At 35.6% G+C, this 21,420-nt stretch overlaps 1 protein-coding gene across 3 annotated transcripts in view; it reads left to right on the top strand.

Annotated features, from left to right (window-relative positions):
* The window catches only part of LOC135222716 (inactive tyrosine-protein kinase transmembrane receptor ROR1-like), a 36,386-nt gene extending 22,062 nt beyond the window's left edge, over nucleotides 1-14,324 (top strand). For all 3 annotated transcript variants that reach the window (XM_064260920.1, XM_064260921.1, XM_064260923.1), the window contains exons 3-13: nucleotides 152-276; nucleotides 606-732; nucleotides 1,582-1,741; nucleotides 1,915-2,157; nucleotides 2,945-3,178; nucleotides 3,612-3,832; nucleotides 4,444-4,573; nucleotides 5,104-5,239; nucleotides 6,212-6,344; nucleotides 6,485-6,630; nucleotides 12,122-14,324. In XM_064260920.1, the coding sequence (XP_064116990.1) occupies nucleotides 152-276; nucleotides 606-732; nucleotides 1,582-1,741; nucleotides 1,915-2,157; nucleotides 2,945-3,178; nucleotides 3,612-3,832; nucleotides 4,444-4,573; nucleotides 5,104-5,239; nucleotides 6,212-6,344; nucleotides 6,485-6,630; nucleotides 12,122-12,557 (2,091 nt within the window). In that variant the 3' untranslated portion in view covers nucleotides 12,558-14,324. The remainder of the gene's footprint in view (nucleotides 1-151; nucleotides 277-605; nucleotides 733-1,581; nucleotides 1,742-1,914; nucleotides 2,158-2,944; nucleotides 3,179-3,611; nucleotides 3,833-4,443; nucleotides 4,574-5,103; nucleotides 5,240-6,211; nucleotides 6,345-6,484; nucleotides 6,631-12,121) is intronic.
* The last annotated feature ends 7,096 nt before the right edge of the window (nucleotides 14,325-21,420 follow it).

Below are 21,420 nucleotides of genomic sequence, written 5' to 3'. Positions count from 1 at the left end.
ATTTTCAGAGCCTTGAGCCTGAAATATATTTTATTTTTTTTATATTAAGTCAGATTGATATGAGTTTCCTAAACTATCTTGGTCATGAACGGGAAAGAATGGAATCACCCTTAAATTGGAAGAGGTTTGGTAATGCTGTATAATATTCCAGGTCTACAGAGGGGCAACCTGCAGCGGCTTCATAGGCAATCGCTCTGTGTACATTCGTTCCCCACGTCATTTGGCTGATATGGAGAAACGCTTGGCTACAGCAATCACTGTAATCATCCATTCCAAGTAAGTGTGAACAAGTATCTTAGTACTGCTACTTGATGCTCATTTCTGTTTTCCCAAATGAAGGCCTGATGTTTCAGAATGAAGTACTATAATGTATAAAAGTAATGTAAACTAGTAAGTTTTCAAATTCGTAGGAAACGTGTTTTTCATAACATGGAACCAAGATTTTGTGTACAAAATGACCTTAGAATGTTAGAGTACATATGTGTGGGCAATATGAATGCTGGTACGTACCTCCTCTGTTGTTCAGTAAAAAATATCCTTTGCCAAGATACAGGTAATTCTATTCATAAGCATACAAGATCTTAATGTGTTTCTTTGTCTTTCAGTGATTTGTCTGCAAAATGTGAAGATTATGCCATAAAGTCTCTCTGTTATGCTGCACTTCCCCTTTGCAATGAAAATAAGCCTAACCCAGAGCCCCGGCAGCTATGTCGTGAAGAATGTGAAATACTGGTAAGTCATCATGATTTTAGGTTGTAAATAAGTTCTTACTATAAGCTGAATATGTTTGTACAGTACCTGAACCTTTGAAGGAAGGCAAACAACATAATGTGGGAGGGTTTCCAGGTTTAACATATCTTTTTCTGTCCCTTAGCACTTCTATTTGATGCTCACACTTGTCTACCTCAGACATTTGCAAATCAACCCAAATATATGCAGTAAAGGTAAACAACCAAGTTATCAGTGAAGGCTGCTGATTGTAAACTAGTGGTATCCTGAATTTTGTTTTAAAACATATATATATTATATCTGTCTGATTCAAACCAAAATTATCACTTCCTTTGTCAGCTAAATCACCTCAACAAAAACATTCTTTTGGTAAATGAATTCAATCTTGACCTATCAAATGATTTTAACCAATCCATTCTGTGTAGGGACGTGATGTGCATAAATGAAATGGGCGTTGGGGGTTGTCCTGTTCTTAAAAAGTATTTGTAATTTACAATCTTGCTTCAAAATCATCAGTTACTATCTCATTCATGCAAATCTGGTAATTCAGTATGTTGGGATATTTTCACATCTGTTTACTTAGATCACACCAGTGAAACATCTATACTGTATATAATGTCAAAACCAGTAAAATTTGAAGTGCAAAGGACATTTTACATGCTATGCTGTTGAAGTATCATTGAATTTGTTTTCTGGTGTTATTACAGAAAATACAATTTTCTGATGCATTTTTTCTAAATGGATTTTAAAGTTGTTACTCTTCCCTCCCTCTTTTCCATGGTAACTGGTAAAGGATGAAATTATATGCAAAAATAAAGTTCAGCAAATTATGGCTGGTTATTTATATTACAGGTAAATGATGTTTGTAGAATGGAGTACGTTATTGCCAAACAACACCAGCTCATTGGTCGACAACTTCCAATTCCTGATTGCGAAGACCTCTCTCCAATTACCTCTCCTGACCATCACTCTTGTATTCGTTTAGGAGTACAGAGTGAACCTTTGGTTGAAGGTAAGTTGCAGCTTATGTTTTAAACCTGTTAGGGCTAAATAATTTAACTCAAGCATTTAGTAAACTACTTAGTATGTAAAGAAAATTTGTACTTTTCCTGCAAGTTTTTGAAAGATTCACATTATGGCACTATTTTCACTAAGATATAGTAATTGAATCTTATTCCATTCAAGTCGACGAGAAGTGCTATGTGGGAAATGGTGAGAGTTACCGAGGAACTGAGAGTCGCACAGTATCAGGTCGTATCTGTGAACCATGGAGTGAGAATCAGTTGTATGTACGAACAGCTGATTTTCCAGAACTTATTGGTGGACATAACTACTGTCGGAATCCAAGTAGGTCTGAGGACCAACCTTGGTGTTTCGTTGCAAATGAACGCTCTGTTACCCGTGAAGTGTGTGCTGTTAGTGTTTGCAGTAAGTATATAGTCCCTGCTTGTTTAGTTATAATTTTGATTAAAAATAGTAACAAAATATTTTATTAGTGATTGCTTTCCTGATTTATTTCATTACTCAAAGTCTGTCAAATTTGTGGAGTAGAAACATTTGCATTAAGGGTAAGAGATTGTTTCATCATTGGGAATATACTCAACCAACATACAAGCAATTTATTGAAGAAAGTCATTCAGAACAATATCTTTTTTAGCTATACTTCAACTATTACCTTACAGTCTAATTCTTAATTTTTTTTTTATGTAATATAAGACATTTTCCTTGTACTATTGCCTTTTCATAGATAAGATTAATGAATATTTTACAAGTACTGCACAGTTAGCTTGTGAATTATTACTATTTCCTTAATTGCTTTTATTTGTAACATTTTTATATCTTTGAAAACAAACTGTTTGGGATTACCTCTAAATTTTTCACTTTGATTTTTTGAGAATTTTCCTTTTTTGGGAACTGAATGTTATTTTACAATAATGATGGTTAGTTGAATCTTGAGTATGGCAGAGTAATGAAGTGAATTTTACTGCTCTGCTTGTATGTATTGATAAACTCGGTACATAGCAATATGCATTTAGTAGTTACATGACTATCAACATGTATTTATTGTATAAAAACAAGATCAGAAAATGTGTATGCATATACTATTTCAGGAAAATGTGTATGCATATACATTTATATATAAATACATACTGTATTTAGTTTTATAACATTAATGAATTATATGCAGGACTTTTATAAATTTAATTCTTTGCAGGTGATAACACATGGGTGTATGTCTTGGTTGTTGCTATTGTTGGTGGAACAGTGATCCTTTCTTTGGTGATTGCCCTTTGTATGATGCGAAGAGCCAAGTCTCCAAAGCAACCTTCACCAAAAGCAAAGACAGTGGAACTGAATGCTTTGCTTCCCAAACAACAGCAGCTGAGAGCTCGGGAATTTCCTTTGGCCAATGTGAGGTTTATGCAGGAGTTGGGAGAAGGGGCCTTTGGTATGTAACTTTTTAGCTTGCTATTGACAGATTTCATAGATTATAACTCGTTGCATTTTAAATGTTCTCTGACTTAGAAAGCATTTCCTTATATAATTTGAGGTTTGGGCAAAATGCATAAACTTTCTCACAGTATTTACCTGAACATCCTTAAGTCTGATATTAATATGCAGATATACCAAATGGTAAATGTTTATTAGTAGTTTTATAAACTAGTAGAAACGAATATTATTTTGAATCGGCATTAATCTGTTAGAAGAGCCATTATGTATGTTGCCTTTTGAGAATATCAATAGATCCTGAGATTATTCCTGTGAATTATGGTTAAAACAAAATTTTTTTATGGCCAACATTTCAATCATACCCATTTTTAAAGTTTTTAATTTTTGTAGTTTATTTTATGGCAGGAGCTTTACGTTTCAATTTATTTTAGGTAAAGTCTATAAAGGAGAGCTGCAAGGCATGAGCCCAGATGGTTCCTCTGTGTTGGTAGCCATCAAGACACTGAAAGAAAATGCCACTGCTAAAACACGCCAAGATTTTCACAGAGAGGTTGAGCTAATGACTGACTTGCGTCACCCTAACATTGTCTGCCTTCTGGGTGTTGTAATGAAAGAAGAGCCAATGTGCATGTTATTTGAACATATGTCACAGGTTAGTACCAAAGAGTAATAGTTTTTCATCCGTTGATGATAGTAATGAATCATTTGGTACCCAAAGTTTTTCAAAGGTACTTGTTCATAGCACAAAGCCCACCCCATCCCCTCACATTGTGGGTTGTGGTTAAACATTTCTGTAGCTTTGTAGAAGAATAATTTGATAAAATGATTTTCCATAAGTGCACATCCTTAGACAAATTATACATTTGCAGTGATAATATGCTCAGCTTTTGTAGAATGATTAGTCTTACATTAACAAGTTGATTTTTTGTTTCATGCAGCAAATATCTGAGATTTTGAATATATTAAACTTACAAGTATGTTCAGTATTATAAAGTGGGTTATAATTATTTGATATTTAATAATTATTAGTGGTTTACATGCATTATCTTTATAAGTTTATGGTATATAAAGCACCAAATATATTGTAAAAATGTGCACTTTTCAAAATTTTAGTTCTGATAGTTAAGTTTGAACAAGAAGTAGGTAGGGTATTGCAGTAGTTGGGAAATAGTTGTCAATATCTGAGGAAATAAATGGCTTGACAACAACAAAATCTTTCTATGCTAATGGTTTTAAATTAAAATTTTGGTTATGACATTGCAGGGTGACTTGCATGAGTTCCTGATCTCTCACTCACCAAGATCAGATGTTTCAGCTTGCAGTGATGACGGCATGTCCCAGGTGGTCTTGGAGCAACCAGATATGCTTGTCATTGCTACACAGATTGCTGCTGGTATGGGATTTTTTTTTCTTTACCCCTTGGTTTTTTTATTTTGACATAAACATTAGTTTGTAAAAAAGGAGTATCTTTGTAGTGTATTTATGATGTTACCAGTGTGATAAGAGCAGTTATGCTTGCTCTAAGAGTATTGGTAGGTTTTATTTGGAGAATTTTTAGTACAGAACTGTATATGAGTAACTTGCACACATGCAGTACAGAAGACTCCCAACTTCAATGTAATCCTATCAGGAGTCAGTCAAGAAACCTATCTTTTAGTACTGTTGCATAGGAGAAAGTTTTTCCCATATGAAAAATAATATCATTTGGTTCTTCTCTTCAATTATTGATCCTTATGTTGCCTTGGATTTAAAATTTTGTGCTTTTCAGTTAAGTGCCTCCGCTAGTGTAGGTAGTATCCTCAGTTTTCAAGCCCAGTTTCTGTTTGGTAGGCCTGCCTTGTAGAATAATAAGGCTGATATAATTCCCTTCTTCCCAAACAATTTATACTTAATACTTGAAATAATGATTGTGTACTTAAACAGGCATGGAGTATTTGGCAAATCATCATTATGTTCATCGTGACCTGGCTTCTCGTAACTGCCTAGTTGGAGAAAATCTTACAGTCAAGATATCTGACTTTGGCCTTTCGCGTGATATATATTCGTCAGATTATTATAGGTAAGTTTAGATGTCATTCTTTTACATCTTGTATTTTGTGTATTAAAATTTCTAAAAATAAAATAACTTAAATGTTAACACAATGTTCATAATGTCTGTTCTAAGAGTTATTTTCATATTTATGGTTAGTATCTGTAGAATGGATAATTTGTATCTGATTGTTTTGACAGGATGGTAACATGTTTCAGGGAATGTAATTCTCAGCCCAGGACTGGGAATCCTGAAATATATACCATGTAATAAGTGTATCAGTATTATAGATAATACTAGCAGATTTTCACAAATATGGCAGACTTTAATTCAGGTACTTAGCTAACTTAGCAATAAACACAAATTTCCCAGGCCATTGCACACTGTTTTGCTTACACTAGACCTGTTTTTTAACCCAGTAAATCAAGGAAGTGCATCCCATGCTGTGAAAATCAGTATTAGTGTGCGTGTATGTGTGGCACATCCAAAGTGCAATACAACTCTCTGAAATATGCCTCATCAAAACATTAGGCTATGATACTTACACGGTATGATGACAGTAACACACCATGCATTAGCATTTAAAAATAAAAGAGAAAACGAATGAAATGAGTGAAACCAACTTGTGAAATAGGCATTGTAACACATGTACAGCCAAACCAATTGCAGTTTCAGGAAGTTACTAATTAAAATAGTGAACATTGGGGGTTAGAATTTTTGATGATGGATATATATACAACTTATATATAGTTATTTGTAATGAAGACTACAAAGAAAAATCATTCTTTCAAAATGAGGTTTAAATAGACTCTTTTACGTGTAAATTTTAGTTCGTTAGTTAAAAATACACTTGGAACCCTTATGTTATATGAATACATACTACTTTTTAATCTATTAAATCTAAATCTAGCAAACATTGCTATTTGACCATATCTGCAGTGTCTTTTTGTTTAAGCTTTTGAATATAATAAAATTTACTGATTGCTCTGCAATTCCTTTCAGAGTCCAAAGCAAAAGCTTGTTGCCTGTTCGATGGATGCCTCCAGAATCTATTTTGTATGGAAAATTCACAACAGAGTCTGATGTGTGGAGCTTTGGTGTTGTATTGTGGGAAATATTCAGCTTTGGACTGCAGGTAAAGTAATTACTACTACAGTTTGATTTATAATATGTAATACGTACATAGTTTTTTTTTTCCCTCATTCTTCCATTTCTATGAATTAACGATGATCCTAACCATTTTGTTTTTATATACTTATGACTCTACTTTTTCAGCCTTACTATGGCTACAACAACCAAGAAGTCATTGATATGATTCGATCACGTCATCTCTTGCCGTGTCCTGAAGAGTGCCCTCCTCGTATATATGCTCTCATGGTGGAATGCTGGCATGAAACTCCTAACAGAAGACCTACATTTAGGTAAGATTATCTTTGAATTTTACAGCAGTTTTAAAAAGTTACTTGAAATAGCAAGGTCCTCTTCACTTGATGTTTTCTAGGGAAAATCAGTTTGATGTGTGCTTAGTCATTGTATTTGCACATACATTTTCAGCTTGCATATCCTGAAAAACATTCAAAATAATAATCTCAATTTATATTTTAAGGATAGCAGAAAATTAGCTAGAAGTAGCTAAGGAATTCTCATAAGAATTGACATATGTAATTAGACACCCTGGGGATTACTGTATATTCATATTAAATAACTTGTCTCCTATAAAGTACGTATAGAAACAATTAATGCAAGACCCATAAAATCAAAGCATATTTTTCAATAATTTACTGTAAAGTTATAGCTAAAATACTTAAGAAGACAAAACAAGATAGCCTTAAACAAATAGCTTGAGCCCGTTTGTAAACGGTAATTTTTTATTTTTTATGTATTGCATAGATTAACTCCAGATTACCTGAATATGAAAGGTTTTAGGTTTTGAAGCGAAGGCTGCAAAACTAGAATGGCTCTGACTAGTTATGATTCTCACTTTATATAATTTACATACTGTTTTTATATATCTCAATTACAAACCCTCATGTTGCACAAATTTGTTTTTATATATCTCAATTACAAATCCTCTATGTTGCACAATGAGTGAATTAACAAAACAAAAAAAATCTCTGAATCTCACTCTTGAGTCTTATTCACCAAGGAAGCTTTTTATTTGGTCTGTTTGTAATTTATAGACCAAAGCTGAAAAGAAACATTGTTTGCAGGTTAAGGAAACTTGGCCATAGTATATACAAGATGAATTAACATTTGTAAGGCTAATGCTAACGTGTAGATAAATGATATTCAAGCTTTTAAGAGAAGTGAATCTTAGACTTGATAAATCTTTTATTGATAGTAGTGACTGAATCCTGGTTCACTCATTTTCTTTGTACAGTACTGTATCCTTTCAGGACAAAAGGCAATATTTTTCTTCCTAACTGCTGTTACGGCCTTGTTTGTTGTCGTTTTACTACTATAGAACATCTTTGTTCTGTATAGTGTGTATTGTATGCATTAATAGTGTATTGTATGTATTAAGCTGATATCTGAAACATCTTGTCAGAAACAAATCTTTTGTTTTTCAGCTAATATGATAACCGTAGCAGTTCCTAATCCCGCTGAACCAGGCCCCAATGCTTGGCCTTAAGGCTCAAATTTCATACATTCTCTCTAATCCCACTGGTTTTGATTTGGTATTTAAAGCTATGGTTATATGAGTAGCATGTGTGTATTACTGAAGAACCAGTACACTTGCATGATATCACAGGAATCTGTCACTTTTTGTCAATATTGTTGACTATTACAATCTTGCTACTGCCTACAGAATAGTGGGAGGCTGGAGGTTGAATGGGTCTAATTTTTTATTTTTTATTTATTTTTTATTTTTTTCAATGCAGTCAGGTCACTAGTACTTTCTCAACAGACCTGATGCAGGTAGGCTTCCCCAGTCAGGCATCATATCTTATAGAGCTTTTGAGCAGCTGATTAGGTATGATATCTCCTTTTTAACAAGGTGATGGTGTTAAGCTGTCATCTGCGCCTATCAATTTGTGATTGACCCAGCTACTAAGTGCCTCTGACTTGTGTTACCCTGTATTTAAGGGCAGCACTTTTGGTTCTTTGAAGCTTTCCTAGAGAGAGAATTCAGGCAGATCTCCCTGTGGCTCAGGGCCTTACCAGTCAGTTTTGCATCATTATGCCAGATTGTACAGGAGGTAAGGCATAAGAATTATTGTTCCCCTGTTCACAGTTCTGACAAGGAACATGACATTTTTGGGAAGAGACATAACTTGCCAGTCAGTGGAGGGACTTATCCTTTTTGCTAGGTTGTACAGGAGGCATAAAAATAATTGACAAGGAGCATGATACTTTGGGGCAGAGACAACTTCCCAGTCAGTGGAGACTATCCTTTCTTCTAAGAAGTGTCTCCTACATACAAGGTTGTGATTTTTCAATATTCTTGAACTTATTCAAGAAAATTGAGACTATTCTTTCTTCTAAGAAGTGTTTCCTATATACAAGGCAGTGATTTTTTAATATTCTTAAAGGAACTTATTCAAGAAACTCAAGTTATTTTGTCCATTTATTTTTAGTAGTTGCTGTGATCCATATGGTCCCCCTTTTAACATGGTAATTTCAACAGGCAATTTTCTTTTTTTAACCGTTCAGCGGTATTTTTCCAAGAAGCAGTGGAGCTGCACTGAATAAAACAGCAACAACAACTAGAGAGAGTTGTACTATCTTGGTCTTGCAATAATTGTAGAAAGAACAACATGGCTTAGGAAGAATGGAAAACTGCAGAAACATCAAAAAAAGGCACGGCTATGTACCACTGTATCTGCCTACTCTAGGCCCCTCTCTGCTGAAGGTAGCTCTGATGGTGAGTCATCCTTCTCCACAGTCACTATGTATTCTCCCATCCAGTGTCTCTAGAATGGTAAGCAGTATAAGACAACAAAAAGAGCAAGGCAGGGAAAAGAACTTCATCAAGGAAAGCTTCCCAGAACTCCTCATCCTTTAATACAGGGGAGGGATCATAGACAAATGCCTGACTCCCCCTCCCCCCTTTCGAGACAAGAGAAGAAACTATAGACAGAACAGCTACTGGTCTTGGAGACAACTTGTTGAGGTCAGAAACTGCCTAAAGGTCCTACAGCATCCAACTCTGCTTTTTCGTTATACCAAGAGACAATGGGAATCCATGATGGGAAGTAGAAGAAACCGTAGACAGAAAAGCTGCTGGTCTTGGAGACTGCTTATCGAGATCAGATACACTGTCTAAAGGTCCTGCAACATCAACCTCGGCTTTTTCGTAGAGTCAAGAGAGAGGGAAATCCACGATGGACGGTGGAAGGAACTGTAGGCAGAACAGCTCGCTGGTCCTGGAGACTACTTATTGAGTTTGGATACACTGTCTAAAGGTCATGCAACATCAACATCTCTTTTGTCTATAGAAAGGGGAATCCCCTTGTGTCAAAAGAGAGGGGAATCCATGCTGGAAGGTAGAAGGCAAGCAGCCTTGTGTCAAATGAGAGGGGAATCCATGCTGGAAGGTAGAAGGCAAGCAGCCTCTCGTACGACGGCTATGAAACAACCACAATATAGCAAGAGAACCTTCCTCGGTCTCATTGTCTCTCAATGAACAGTCTCTCAACTAAACAGTTGCTTGAAACATTACAATGTTTCAAGCAACTGTTTAGTCGAGAGAAAAGGAAAAACTTCACAACAAACAGATGTAGAAATAAGATGTTTGATAAAATGAGGTTTAGAAGATATCTAAAAATAAAATGGTTGGCAGGCAAGAGACCGGACCTCACTTGGAATGTGTGATATAGCAGAATAGGAGAATATACAGCCTTTGAAGTCTAAGATTAAGCCGAGTTTCTTGTTACTCGTCAAAATAGCACAAGTTCAAGTGGGAATAAAATTGTTCCTGATGAGGACCACAAGTTCGAGAGCGAATTAAACAGTTCCCGGTTGAGGACTACCATCTTTAGTACTTTAAGTTTCCTTCTTTGACTACCTTCTTTTGTTATCACTCATACAAATTCAAGATCATGTTAACTTCTTTCACTTCCAGCTCATCTGCCTTTTTTCACATTTACTGTTTATACTAGTATGTACTTGTAAAGTTTATCTCAAGGTCTACTGCTGGTTTTGTAGTCCTATCTTGAATTCTAGCCTGCATCTTTTATGTACCTTGCATGTCTTTTCCTCACATCTTTATCTGGTTTGACTCCTTCCAACTTTTCTTCCCTTGTATAATCTCTCGCACACTATTTTCCTTCCTTGGCTTCTACCTTGTCTTTTGCATTTCATTTTTGACCTCTCAAAATTTATACCTCCCCGACTTTCACCTTGTAAAGTTAGCAGAGCTTGCAGTTTCTCTAAATGTGAGCTCTGTTGTTTTGTGTATGTTTGGAGGTGGTCCTTCTGTGATGAACACACATTCTGCCTTTCCTCACATTTATCTAGTTAAGTTTCCTTCATTTTGACGTCCCGTTCACATATGCTGCTTTTCCTCGCATCTATTACATGATTCCCAATGGACTTCCAGTTCCTATCTTTTCGGGTGTCCTTCAGTGATTCAGGTGTCCTGTGACTTAACACATCCTGCTTTTCTTCATTTCTTACACATCTTATACATGGACTTGCAGTTCATCTGCCTTTCCTCACACATTTAATTAGTCAAGTTTCCTTATTTTTGACGTCCCATTCACATATGCTGTTTTTCCACACATCTTTTACATGACTACATGGACTTTCAGTTCCTCTGCCATTCCTCACACATTTAACTAGTTAGGTTTCCTTCTTCTTGATGTCCCATTCACATATGCTGCTTTTCCTCGCATCTCTTACATGACTCCCAATGGGCCTCCAGTTGCTATCTTTTTGGGTGTCCTTCTGTGACTAAAACATTCAGCATTTCCTCACTTTAACTGGTTTTAAAGTTTCCTTCTTTTTGGCGTCCTGTTTGCATATGCTGCTTTTCCTATAAGACTCCCAATGGACTTCCAGTTCTTATCTTTTTGGGTGTTCTTCTGCGACCAACAAATTCTGCTTTTCCTCACTTCTTACGTGGACTTCATCTGCCTTTCCTCACACATTTAACTAGTTTTCTTTCTTTTTGATGTCCCCTTCTGTCAGGTCACTGTGAAGCTTATTTATGATGCTGTACCATTCCCTGAAATTATATTTAGTCCTTTTATTTTGTTGGAAGCTTCCTCTCATTTTATTGAGAGCTATATGGCAAATTACTTCAACACATGTATAGAATTTTCAGACTTTGCAAGTGTATATCATCAGCAACTTAATTCCCATATGCAAAAGGGCATGGAATGCCAGAGACCTTTCAATACTCAACTGGCAAAGGTTCATTGCAATTCTACTCTAGCTTGTTAAACAGAAAATGTAATAAATGCAATGGCAGAAAATGAGTAGGAGATGGCTCCTTCACTCACTAAGCTGAGTAGGAAATAATTTAGGTCTCTTCCACAGAGATAAATCAAGAGTATACATAAAAAATATTGAACAGTGCAGAAAAATTTTAAGAAGTTCACTCTGCTGCGTTAGAAATAATTTAGGTCTCATCCACATAAGATCAATCTAGAGTACACAAAATATTAATGGAGAAAACTTTTTAAATTGTGAAATTTTGTTATATGATTTGTTTCAAAAAAAGTTAAGATCAATCTAGAGCATACATAAAATATTAATGGAGAAAAACTTTGTTTTTAAATTGTGAAATTTTTTGTTATTATGAATTTGGTTTTCAAAAAAATTAAAAAAAAGTTATCGAAGCTAGAGCATACATAAAATATTAATGCCAAATTTTTTTTATAAATATGAAATTTTGTTTTATGAATGGTCTCAAAAAAAGTAGTTTCCTAGAATATTAACTAAAACTATTTATTTTTACCTTTTCAGAGAAATTCATGGTAGATTGAGGTCCTGGCAGGGTTTAGATAATGGGGGGCTGGTGGGGACCCTGAGTGGAAGTGTATCCGGTCATTCTGGATCACAACACTCCAGCACCGGCCCCTCTAATAATACTGGTTCCACCAACCTCTCGTCTAACACCCATCCACCGCACATGCCACGTCCATATCATCCGGGACCACCGTATCCACCTCCGGGCCCACCACCACCACATTCACCTGCATACTCTGCTCCTTATCAACCACCACCGCCACCAGGAATGATGCATGGACTGTATCCACGTTTGTCAGCTCCTACTGGACATACACAGCCAGTGTACTTGGCTCAACGTAGTAATGTTCTGGGTGGCTCACCTGTCACAGTCCGAGTTGCACAACCACAGAATATGAATGGAGGCAAAGAAACTCAGCTGGCTAATCTTTGAACAAGGTTAGCATTCGAAAGGACAGCGACTTCTGTTATCTGAAAATAGACTGTGGAGTGTATGATGATATTAGTGTATATAAGAGATTTTAAATGTTCCATACTATTGAGACAATTATATTAAAAGACTTGGAAATATATTTTAAAGAATTAGAGACTTCTTTTGTGAAGCACTAATTTTACCCTTTAGTTTCTTCATGAAAAAATGTTTGGAACAGAAAAATGCCAAAAAGTTAACAAAATTTACATCCAAACATTTTACATATGCGGTCTATGCAAGTATTTGTATCCTTTTTATATATAAATGCATTTAACTGAAATTACAATCAGCGACATGCCTATTCGAATACACAAATTGCTACCAGAGCTCAAATGTGGTGAAGATTTGCCCCCTATTTGATTTGATATGTTTGTGTTTAGCACTAAAACTAAACTTCAAAGTGATCATGTGAGTGCTGGAACAACAAAGTAAAAACATATGTGAACATGATGAAATTTACAGTATACAAATGCATTTCTTGAATCAAAAAGACAGTGCACTTCTGTTGATATATCAAGTCATAAACTTTTTATCTTTAAGGTTTTAAAAGTTTCATCCAAATGTTCAGATCTAGAAAAAATGAACTATTTTTGATGGCCATGCTGTTGAAACTGCACATTGCTTGCCATTGCTTTGTCATCAACACCAGTTTAACAAGTTAATCTATTTGCTGAAATGCATTAAGCTTTAATGTGATATTTTAAAACTTCATGAAAAGGGTTTTCTTCTTGAATTCCAATACCAGTAGCTATATCTTTCCTTTAATTGGGGTTGAAGCCCCCCACCCATTAAAAAAAGAAAGAGGAGGAAGGTTTCAGAGTGGAGGAAAGTTATTGGTTTCATCCTGATTCAGTTCATAAAGCTATGAACAAACAGTTTTCAGTGTTTGAAACTTCAAATAATAATGCTGGTTATTTTTAACTCTTAGATTCTTATCTACAATGTTTTTAATGCACCCTTTACTGAAAATAATCTTGATACATTGATAACTGTTCCTTCTACTCCCCACTTTGTAACCAAACTCTTATTATAGCAATATTACATGTATTTTTCCTTATTTGGATAATTAATATTGTTTGCACAATGCATTAAATAATACTTGTTGGAAGCTTGCAAACTCGAGAGTTCTTGTAAGATAGTCCATTATTAAATTACTGGTCATATAGCTCTATGTACAGCAGCATAATAATGTGTTTGGTGTTATTGTGTATCTCAAACAACTTATCTGTTTGTGGGCCTTTGATGTGCCAGATCAAATAGACAACTAGTTTGACAGAAACTTATAATACATAAATCATATAATATATTATATATCTGGATACATCTTGGCTCTATATAAATGAAAAAAAAAAAACATGGCTGTAAACTGGTTTAGGATTTTCCCCTAATGATTTATATTTCTGCAGGCTTGCACTCTTTAGATAAACTTGGAAATCCTAGTCACTAGTGGAATAGCCATTTTGTTAGTTTTATTTTGTGTGTTATTATTTCAATGTTAGACTTTTAAACGAAGATTTAGGAAAAGTGATTTTTTTTTTATAAGCAAACGATGTCAGACTATTGAAGGTCTTCTATTGGTACTGAAGATCAATATTATAAAATCAAGAAAATGTAAATAGTATTGTAGATTATGCTATTTATAACAGGAACAGATCCTTTTTAATAATATACCACATCCAGTCTTTTGTACATGCAAGCTGTGGTAATATATGGTAAAATAAAAACACACTTCTTCATTCCATCTCCTATTAAATATGAGTTCTTGCTGATATTTGTGTACAATTGCTAGGACACATTTTCGTATGTTGTGGTAGCTTTAACGAAAATTAATAGCCTCATTTGACAGGCTGTTGTACAGGAGTCTGTCTAAAGTCATAGAATGTCTGGATAAAAAATTTGTTATAAAAAATCAGTACCACTTGCTGCCACAGTAAAAAAGCAGTCCTTCCTTTTAGGCAAAAGTCCCTTCTCAATATTAGTGTCTTATTGACTATCTTTCTCCTATGCTTTGGAAACTTCTACATTATCAACCACCTTTTTCATAAGTATGCCGTATACTACAATTAAATACTTGCAGTTGAAGCATTTTCCAAACATTTTTGATAAAAGCAATAGAAAATTAAAACTGATATACGTTTGTTGGTTTATGCAAATTTACACTGACTGGCAACAAATGTTAAAACCCAAATACAAAAATCAATTAAAAAAAAATGCCAATTCACATGTTTTAAAAATATAAAAATTATTGTAATGCAGTGTATACACGCTGGTGTATGTGTTATTCGCAATGTTTCATTTGCACTGAATTTACAAGACATTATAATACTTGTCCCTATGACTCAAAAGAAAGTTCCTACCGCCTTTGCTAGTGATACCAAACACGGTCCTATGCTATTGGAAAAAAGGTAGGTGTGATAAAATGCCAAGAACAGTGTAAAAGATTGGCCTCCACTTTTGGCTGAGTTCATGAAAATGTATGGATTTTAGCTTGTGCCAAAGATGATAAAAACTCATCAGCAATAAAGAGAGGCAACTCTAAAGAAAAAGGTTATCTTTCTCTATGGATCAAATGGCAGACTCATTTGCATATCCCCAAAAGCCAGCTGTTATTTCAGAAGTGTGTTGGTCTGAAGATCTCAAGAATTACCCATTAAGAAGCATCTGAATTCAATAGATAGTATACTATGTATGTGGTCCAAGCAGCAACAGTCTTCACAATGTCAAGACAATCATGTTGACTGAAGAATTTACAGTATACAAATTCTGTGCCACATTGACAAAGATTATTTAGGAGCAGAATTCATTCAAGAAGATGCTCAGTATGAATGAGACTGGCCCTTTACTGCAGGAAATGCCATACAGTTCATTCATATCTATGGAGGAGAATTGTACCCAGGTATTGTGGTCACAAGACCAATCCGTTTGGTGGGAGCTGGGGTGGGGAACTTAAACTTGAAGCCACTGCTGGTGTATCATGCAAAGAATCCTCAAGCGCTGTGGAACACCCCTTAGGTGCCTCTCTCCTACTTATATGAAGGTTGAGTTGCAAGGCTTTGGTGACTACGTTTTATTTTTGGGAACTGGTTCTTCATGCACTTCGTACCAATGTTTTAGACAACGCTCCTGAATATCCACAAACCTTGTCAATTTTTATTCTATCATCACTGCTGTTTACCTATTTCATCTTGCAACAAGTGGAAAACAAGATTATTTCCATGTGCAGGTGCTACTACCTACACAGGCTGCATATGTAATGGATATGAATGACAAATTAACAAGGCAGTCCTCAATATAAAGCCACTTGCACTGAAGTTTCGTCTAAAGGTAAGAAGAGCATCTGGAAACAGAAATGCCTGAATCTGGATGCAGCTGCTGACAAAAATATTTCACTCACATGAAGGTTTAGATAAAATTAATACTCATGATCTTTGATGATCTGTGCCCTAAGATGTACGTGGGTACTTTTTAAAGTATTTTAATGCATCCAAACTTGCCTTTAATTCATCAGCCCATGGCATTTTATGGTTAAGAATTAATACTAAAATTAGTCCTTTATGCACAAGGGAACCTCTGCCTTTAATAAATACTGTATCAGGTTTCAGATCTACTTGAATATGGCAAAAATGTACAATATCTGCCTTAATCACAGAAAGCTAAAAACCATTTATCTCAACACACAAAATTTGTCTATTGAGTCTTCAGCCATAGTTCGGTAATTATGGTCCTCAGTTGAAGTTTTCTTTCAACCAAGCCACTTTAGCCCCATATAAGGTGGCATTAGCGAAGATTATATGAGGCCATTGTGGGGAATTATAGATGATATTCCATTTATAGCATTAGCAAATAGGGTCACACTTAGCACAGTACCTTGGAGACTCCTCTTCGGCAATTTTTTTTTCCCTGAAAGAGACAGCGAACTAAACGTCTGAAATAACAGAAGCAAAGTCTCTTTAAACACAAATTATGAATTGTTTTGAAGATGGCATGTCTCCACGCAGTGTCATACACTTTCTCAAAGTAAAAAATTAGTCGCATGAAGCTGCTGGGATGTGAATACTTCTTAAGACAGTTGTAATGACTTAAACACCACTAATTGAATGCATTCATAAAAAAACTGCCGTAATCAGGACAAGAGGGGGGTTTTTACTTGCGAAACCTTACATGACTTATGCCGACCACATTCTCGATTTTTTTTTTTTGTATAGGCAAGATGTCAGTGCTATAAGGTAGTATGTAACTCCTAGATCCAATATTGTTAGGTAATAACTGTTCATGAAGTATTCTTAAAATGATGCTTTGGATTATAAATAACTTGGTTAATCAAGCTCAATACTGCCTGAGATGTTGTCGAGACCAGGAGCTATGTCCCTGCAGATTGTCAAAGCCGCACCAAATTCTTTCCCAATAAAAGAGTGTGTGTATGAGTGCCTCAGTGGCGTGGTTGGTATTGGTGTTGGCATCCCACCTCGGTGGTCGCGAGTTCGATTCTCGGCCATTCCATTGAGGAGTGAGAGATGTGTATTTCTGGTGATAGAAGTTCACTCTCGACTTGGTTCGGAAGTCACGTAAAGCCGTTGGTCCCGTTGCTGAATAACCACTGGTTCCATGCAACGTAAAAAAAAAAAAAAACACCATACAAACAAACAAAAGAGATTGTAGGGTTCCTTTTCATTTAATGCCATATCAATACAGACTTCTGAACTTTATGATGATAATAGTGAATGACCTGGAACAGAATAAGATTTTCGAGGCACCTGCATAAGAATTGTTTAAGGTATTAATTATTTCTGCAACAATGATGACAAGCTGGTTGTTGCATCTTACTACTTGAGGTAGTCTTGCATAAATTTTTTTGCTACTGTCCTTAATTTCCTCCACACTTCACATGGTAGGGTTCCTAAGTTTATCAAGGACGCAAAAGTTGACCAAGACAGATGTTCAGTTTCTTTGTCTTGTAAAATTGAGCTCTATATTTACTTCTGCATTGTCTTATTAACGAAGCCTTTCTTGTGGCTTGATGCAAACTTGTAGTTTTGGAGAGCAACATAAACCAATGGATCTTGGAGAGAAAATTGCTTTTATAAATGATGATAATAGAAGCAACGTTATTGAAATGCCAGCGCATACTTTTGCCTACTGAAGTAAGCAACACCACTGTCGGCAATCAATAGAGAGATCAAAACTTGATAATGTTCCTGTCTGAATGTGCAAGTTTGTTAGGTCATCATACCAAGGGCCCCACATCCTTTATCTTTATGGCTGATACCATCATGCTTTCAACATTTGATACATCACCACCTCCAGGTTAGACGCTTATTGTTATCTCACAGGAATAGGGAGATACTATAGTACAGTGTAGTACCTTCAAGAAGGTTCAATTTGTACTGGCGTAGCTTCTGGTGACAGATGAAAGAGTCAAAATATTACAGTAATACAAAGGAACTTGTGTAACCCACTAGCAGTATCACAAAATAGTAAAATGAAAATAAAAAAAGACGAAAAGCACAAAGTTTTTCATGACAAAACAATGCCAATGCTGAAATAATGACCACAACGAGGCTTTCGAAAATTATCAAAAGATGCATAACAGTCACAGGGGTATTGTTTTAGTCCAGTGACTAAGTCTCACCTATTCTAAGACAGACCAAGCCAACAATGGACTTGTCACCGGAGCAGACGATCCCTAGATTATTCAACAAGCCTCCTCTTGAGCTGTGGCAGATAAGAGAATTTGAAGACTTTCAAAAAGAAACTAAAAACCTTTCTGTTTAATCGATGCTATGATATGGAAAATCAAATGGTGAATTTGAAATTTGCAGTTAGATCAGATACATCTGATGAATAAATTGTTAATTTGATAATAGGGGTCCTGCGAGCAACATGAACAAGTAACATGAACTTGTGACGGATGCCAATGGTAGTGGTGGCAGATTCCCGAAATCTCCTACAGTACAACCCTTCATTTGCAGAATGGAATCGTTTGTAGACAACTAGGATCACACAAAATTATTCAAGTACTGATACTAGATCTAAATTGGTCTATCACACCATTTCCTGGCTTGGTTCCAAAACTTGTTTGATATGGTGACCAAATTAAAGGTGGCTTCACATGATTTTTAAAAGACGGCAAATTTTTAAGTGTTCTTGTTTTCCCAACAGGAGAGCAGTTATGGATATGTTTAGGAAAATTAAAAGAAAAAGCTGCTTAATGTTTCATAAACAAGTGGCTGTATTTGATCCACACAGAAGATCTGCTTCTTTCGGCTTTCCTACGGTCTAGTTCGTTGTCTCCCCGTCTTTTAGACCTCCAGAAATAGTCTAAAATCGTGTTCCACGGAGCCCTTGCGCGTTTGTCAACACGCACAATGATAAATTCAATTCCTGAATTAAGATTTTGATGTGCTTTAATCACGCTTTGCATATTTTTTAAAATAAACTTCCATTATGAATATATTCTTAGATTTAAACATTTGAATCTCATTATCACAAAAAGCCACTCGTTTGAACCATAGAAATTGTACCTCAGACCTTAAAAGTCCAAGCGGGTTCACCCTTAGCAATTTTCCCACGTTGATAAGTTTTCCGGCGAATTTTGAGCATCAGCTCTACACCGACGTGACAAGACTTCTTTCACGCTCTAAATAACAGATTTACATGTCCAAATGAGTAGTTAGATTAACTCTGAAATCTATCAATGACGCTGACATATTTCAAACTATAGCCCCGTGCACAACGGTCGATCTTTGCTCGACGAACTCTGTTCGATGTGACGTCAGAAGCAGAGAAACAGCGGATAAGATTCAGACTTTTCCAGCTTCTGATGTCACATCGAACAGTGTTCCTCGAGCGTGTGGACGGGTCTTAAGAATAGAACATCCATAATGGACAAAATGCTTATCATATACATAAAACATTATTATAGAACCAAAACAATTCAGGAAATACATTCGTCACTAGGTTTTTTTTTTTCTATGAACGCAAGGGTTTTGTGAAAGAGGATTTTCTCATTATTTCTGCGGTCGAACCTTAAATAAGCAGACGTTCCTCTCGTACTAAGGGCAGCTTCTTGTTATACAAATATTGAGACGCTTCACCCTTATTTCTCTATCCACAGACATGGTCGTACTCGAAATGAGAAAATGAAACACCTAAAAAGTTGAAGAAATAAAGCATGTTTGCGAACTCGTTCACGAAAACGCTGGGGAAAAAAGAAAAGATAATTTGCCATATTTTTAAATGGAACAGGTGAACCCGCCTCAAGTCTGACACGTCGACGTAGACTTGCGCTCACAATTCGCTGGAAAACTTCTAAACTAGAAGGAAATATGGCCAATTTTGTAGAAATTTGGCGCGAGAGAGACTTAAATCCTAACCAAACGGAGAAAATTAGCTCGAGAGACGCTTAAATTCTAACCAAACTTCACTATCTACCTATTAAAGCAAGAACAGAATACCATATATACATTTCCACCTACATCGCGATAAACAGCGCAAAACCGAATTGTTTCAGAGAACCCCCAAAGCCATATCTTTCACATGAGTATCTGTCCAAATCTAATCAATCCGTAAGCTGCCCCGAAAACTGAAAAGACGCGAAAGGACGAGATATCCACAGAGAAATTTGAACACTTAAAATGGGATACTACACTGAAGACTAAATTATTAAAAAAAAAAAAAAAAACTAGAACAAGTAAAATTCTACCAGTCTGATTTATCAAATGCGGGCCAATTGCAGGACTTAGGAACAAAAAAAAGAATAAAACATGAATGGAAGGACATTTGAGCCTACCCAAGTCAGCTCTAAGAGGATATCGTTTAAGATGTAAATTAATACGATATATTTAATGTGCCTATCTGTAAAACATGGAGAACTACATCAAATTATGGAATAATATTCGGCAATGGATGAAGATACTTACGAAGAAACTACAGTTAAGGACACTTTTGTCCAAACATCCCCAAAACTTTAAGAAGATAAAGGTTAGCCTCATTTATCATCATCACAAAGTGAAACGCAAAGCATGAATCACAGGATAATGACCTCTTATGTTCATAAAAAGTTGCAATGTAAAGATATATAGATTGTTTTAGTGCTTAGATACCAAATTAACTTGTATGAAGGTAATGCTAGGAATTAACGGTTTTGCTCTCTTGGTCAACCATAAAAGTGTTAATATTTCATAAATATATTATTAAATATCTTTTCTTTTATCAAAAATCACATAAAATTCATCACCCATACAGTAAACCTTATAAATTTACAAAATATCAGATGGATAAGACTCATTATTCAAAAATAATAAAGCGAAAATTTTCAAACAATAAGAACGAACATTTGATATATAGACAATAATTTGTGAGCGTCTCGTACCATTCAATATTGGGAGCACATCTGTTCTCAGTATCTTAAACGTTTGGCACCATCTTGCACTAATGTAACTCGACATTCATCTTTCTCGCTGTTTATTACAAATCAACGCTCATGTCGGGAAACGCTTGCGAGGAGCCTAACACGTAGTCTCTACACACACACACACACACAATTCTAACCCTTAGTAACCTCAGCGTGGACCCCACGTAGTAGGTCCCTAGATTAAATATACTGCAAGTGGACTTGTTTACAACACGAGGTCATCAAAGAGTCAAATTTATCCTTGAATTTAAAGAAACTATACTCGGAGTAGGGTAGTTTGTTTAGATTCAAAAGGGTAAACTTGACCCTTTCATGACCTAGTGTATTATCTACAAGAAAAGGCGTCTTTTTACTTACAACACGAGAATTTATACTAACGAAGCTGAAAGCCCATCCTGACCTTCGGCCAAT

This window comes from Macrobrachium nipponense, chromosome 8 (assembly GCF_015104395.2).
Source record: "Macrobrachium nipponense isolate FS-2020 chromosome 8, ASM1510439v2, whole genome shotgun sequence".
NCBI lineage: Eukaryota > Metazoa > Arthropoda > Malacostraca > Decapoda > Palaemonidae > Macrobrachium > Macrobrachium nipponense.
The sequence above is the reverse complement of the archived record's forward strand: the minus strand, read 5'-3'. Positions and strand labels throughout refer to the sequence as shown.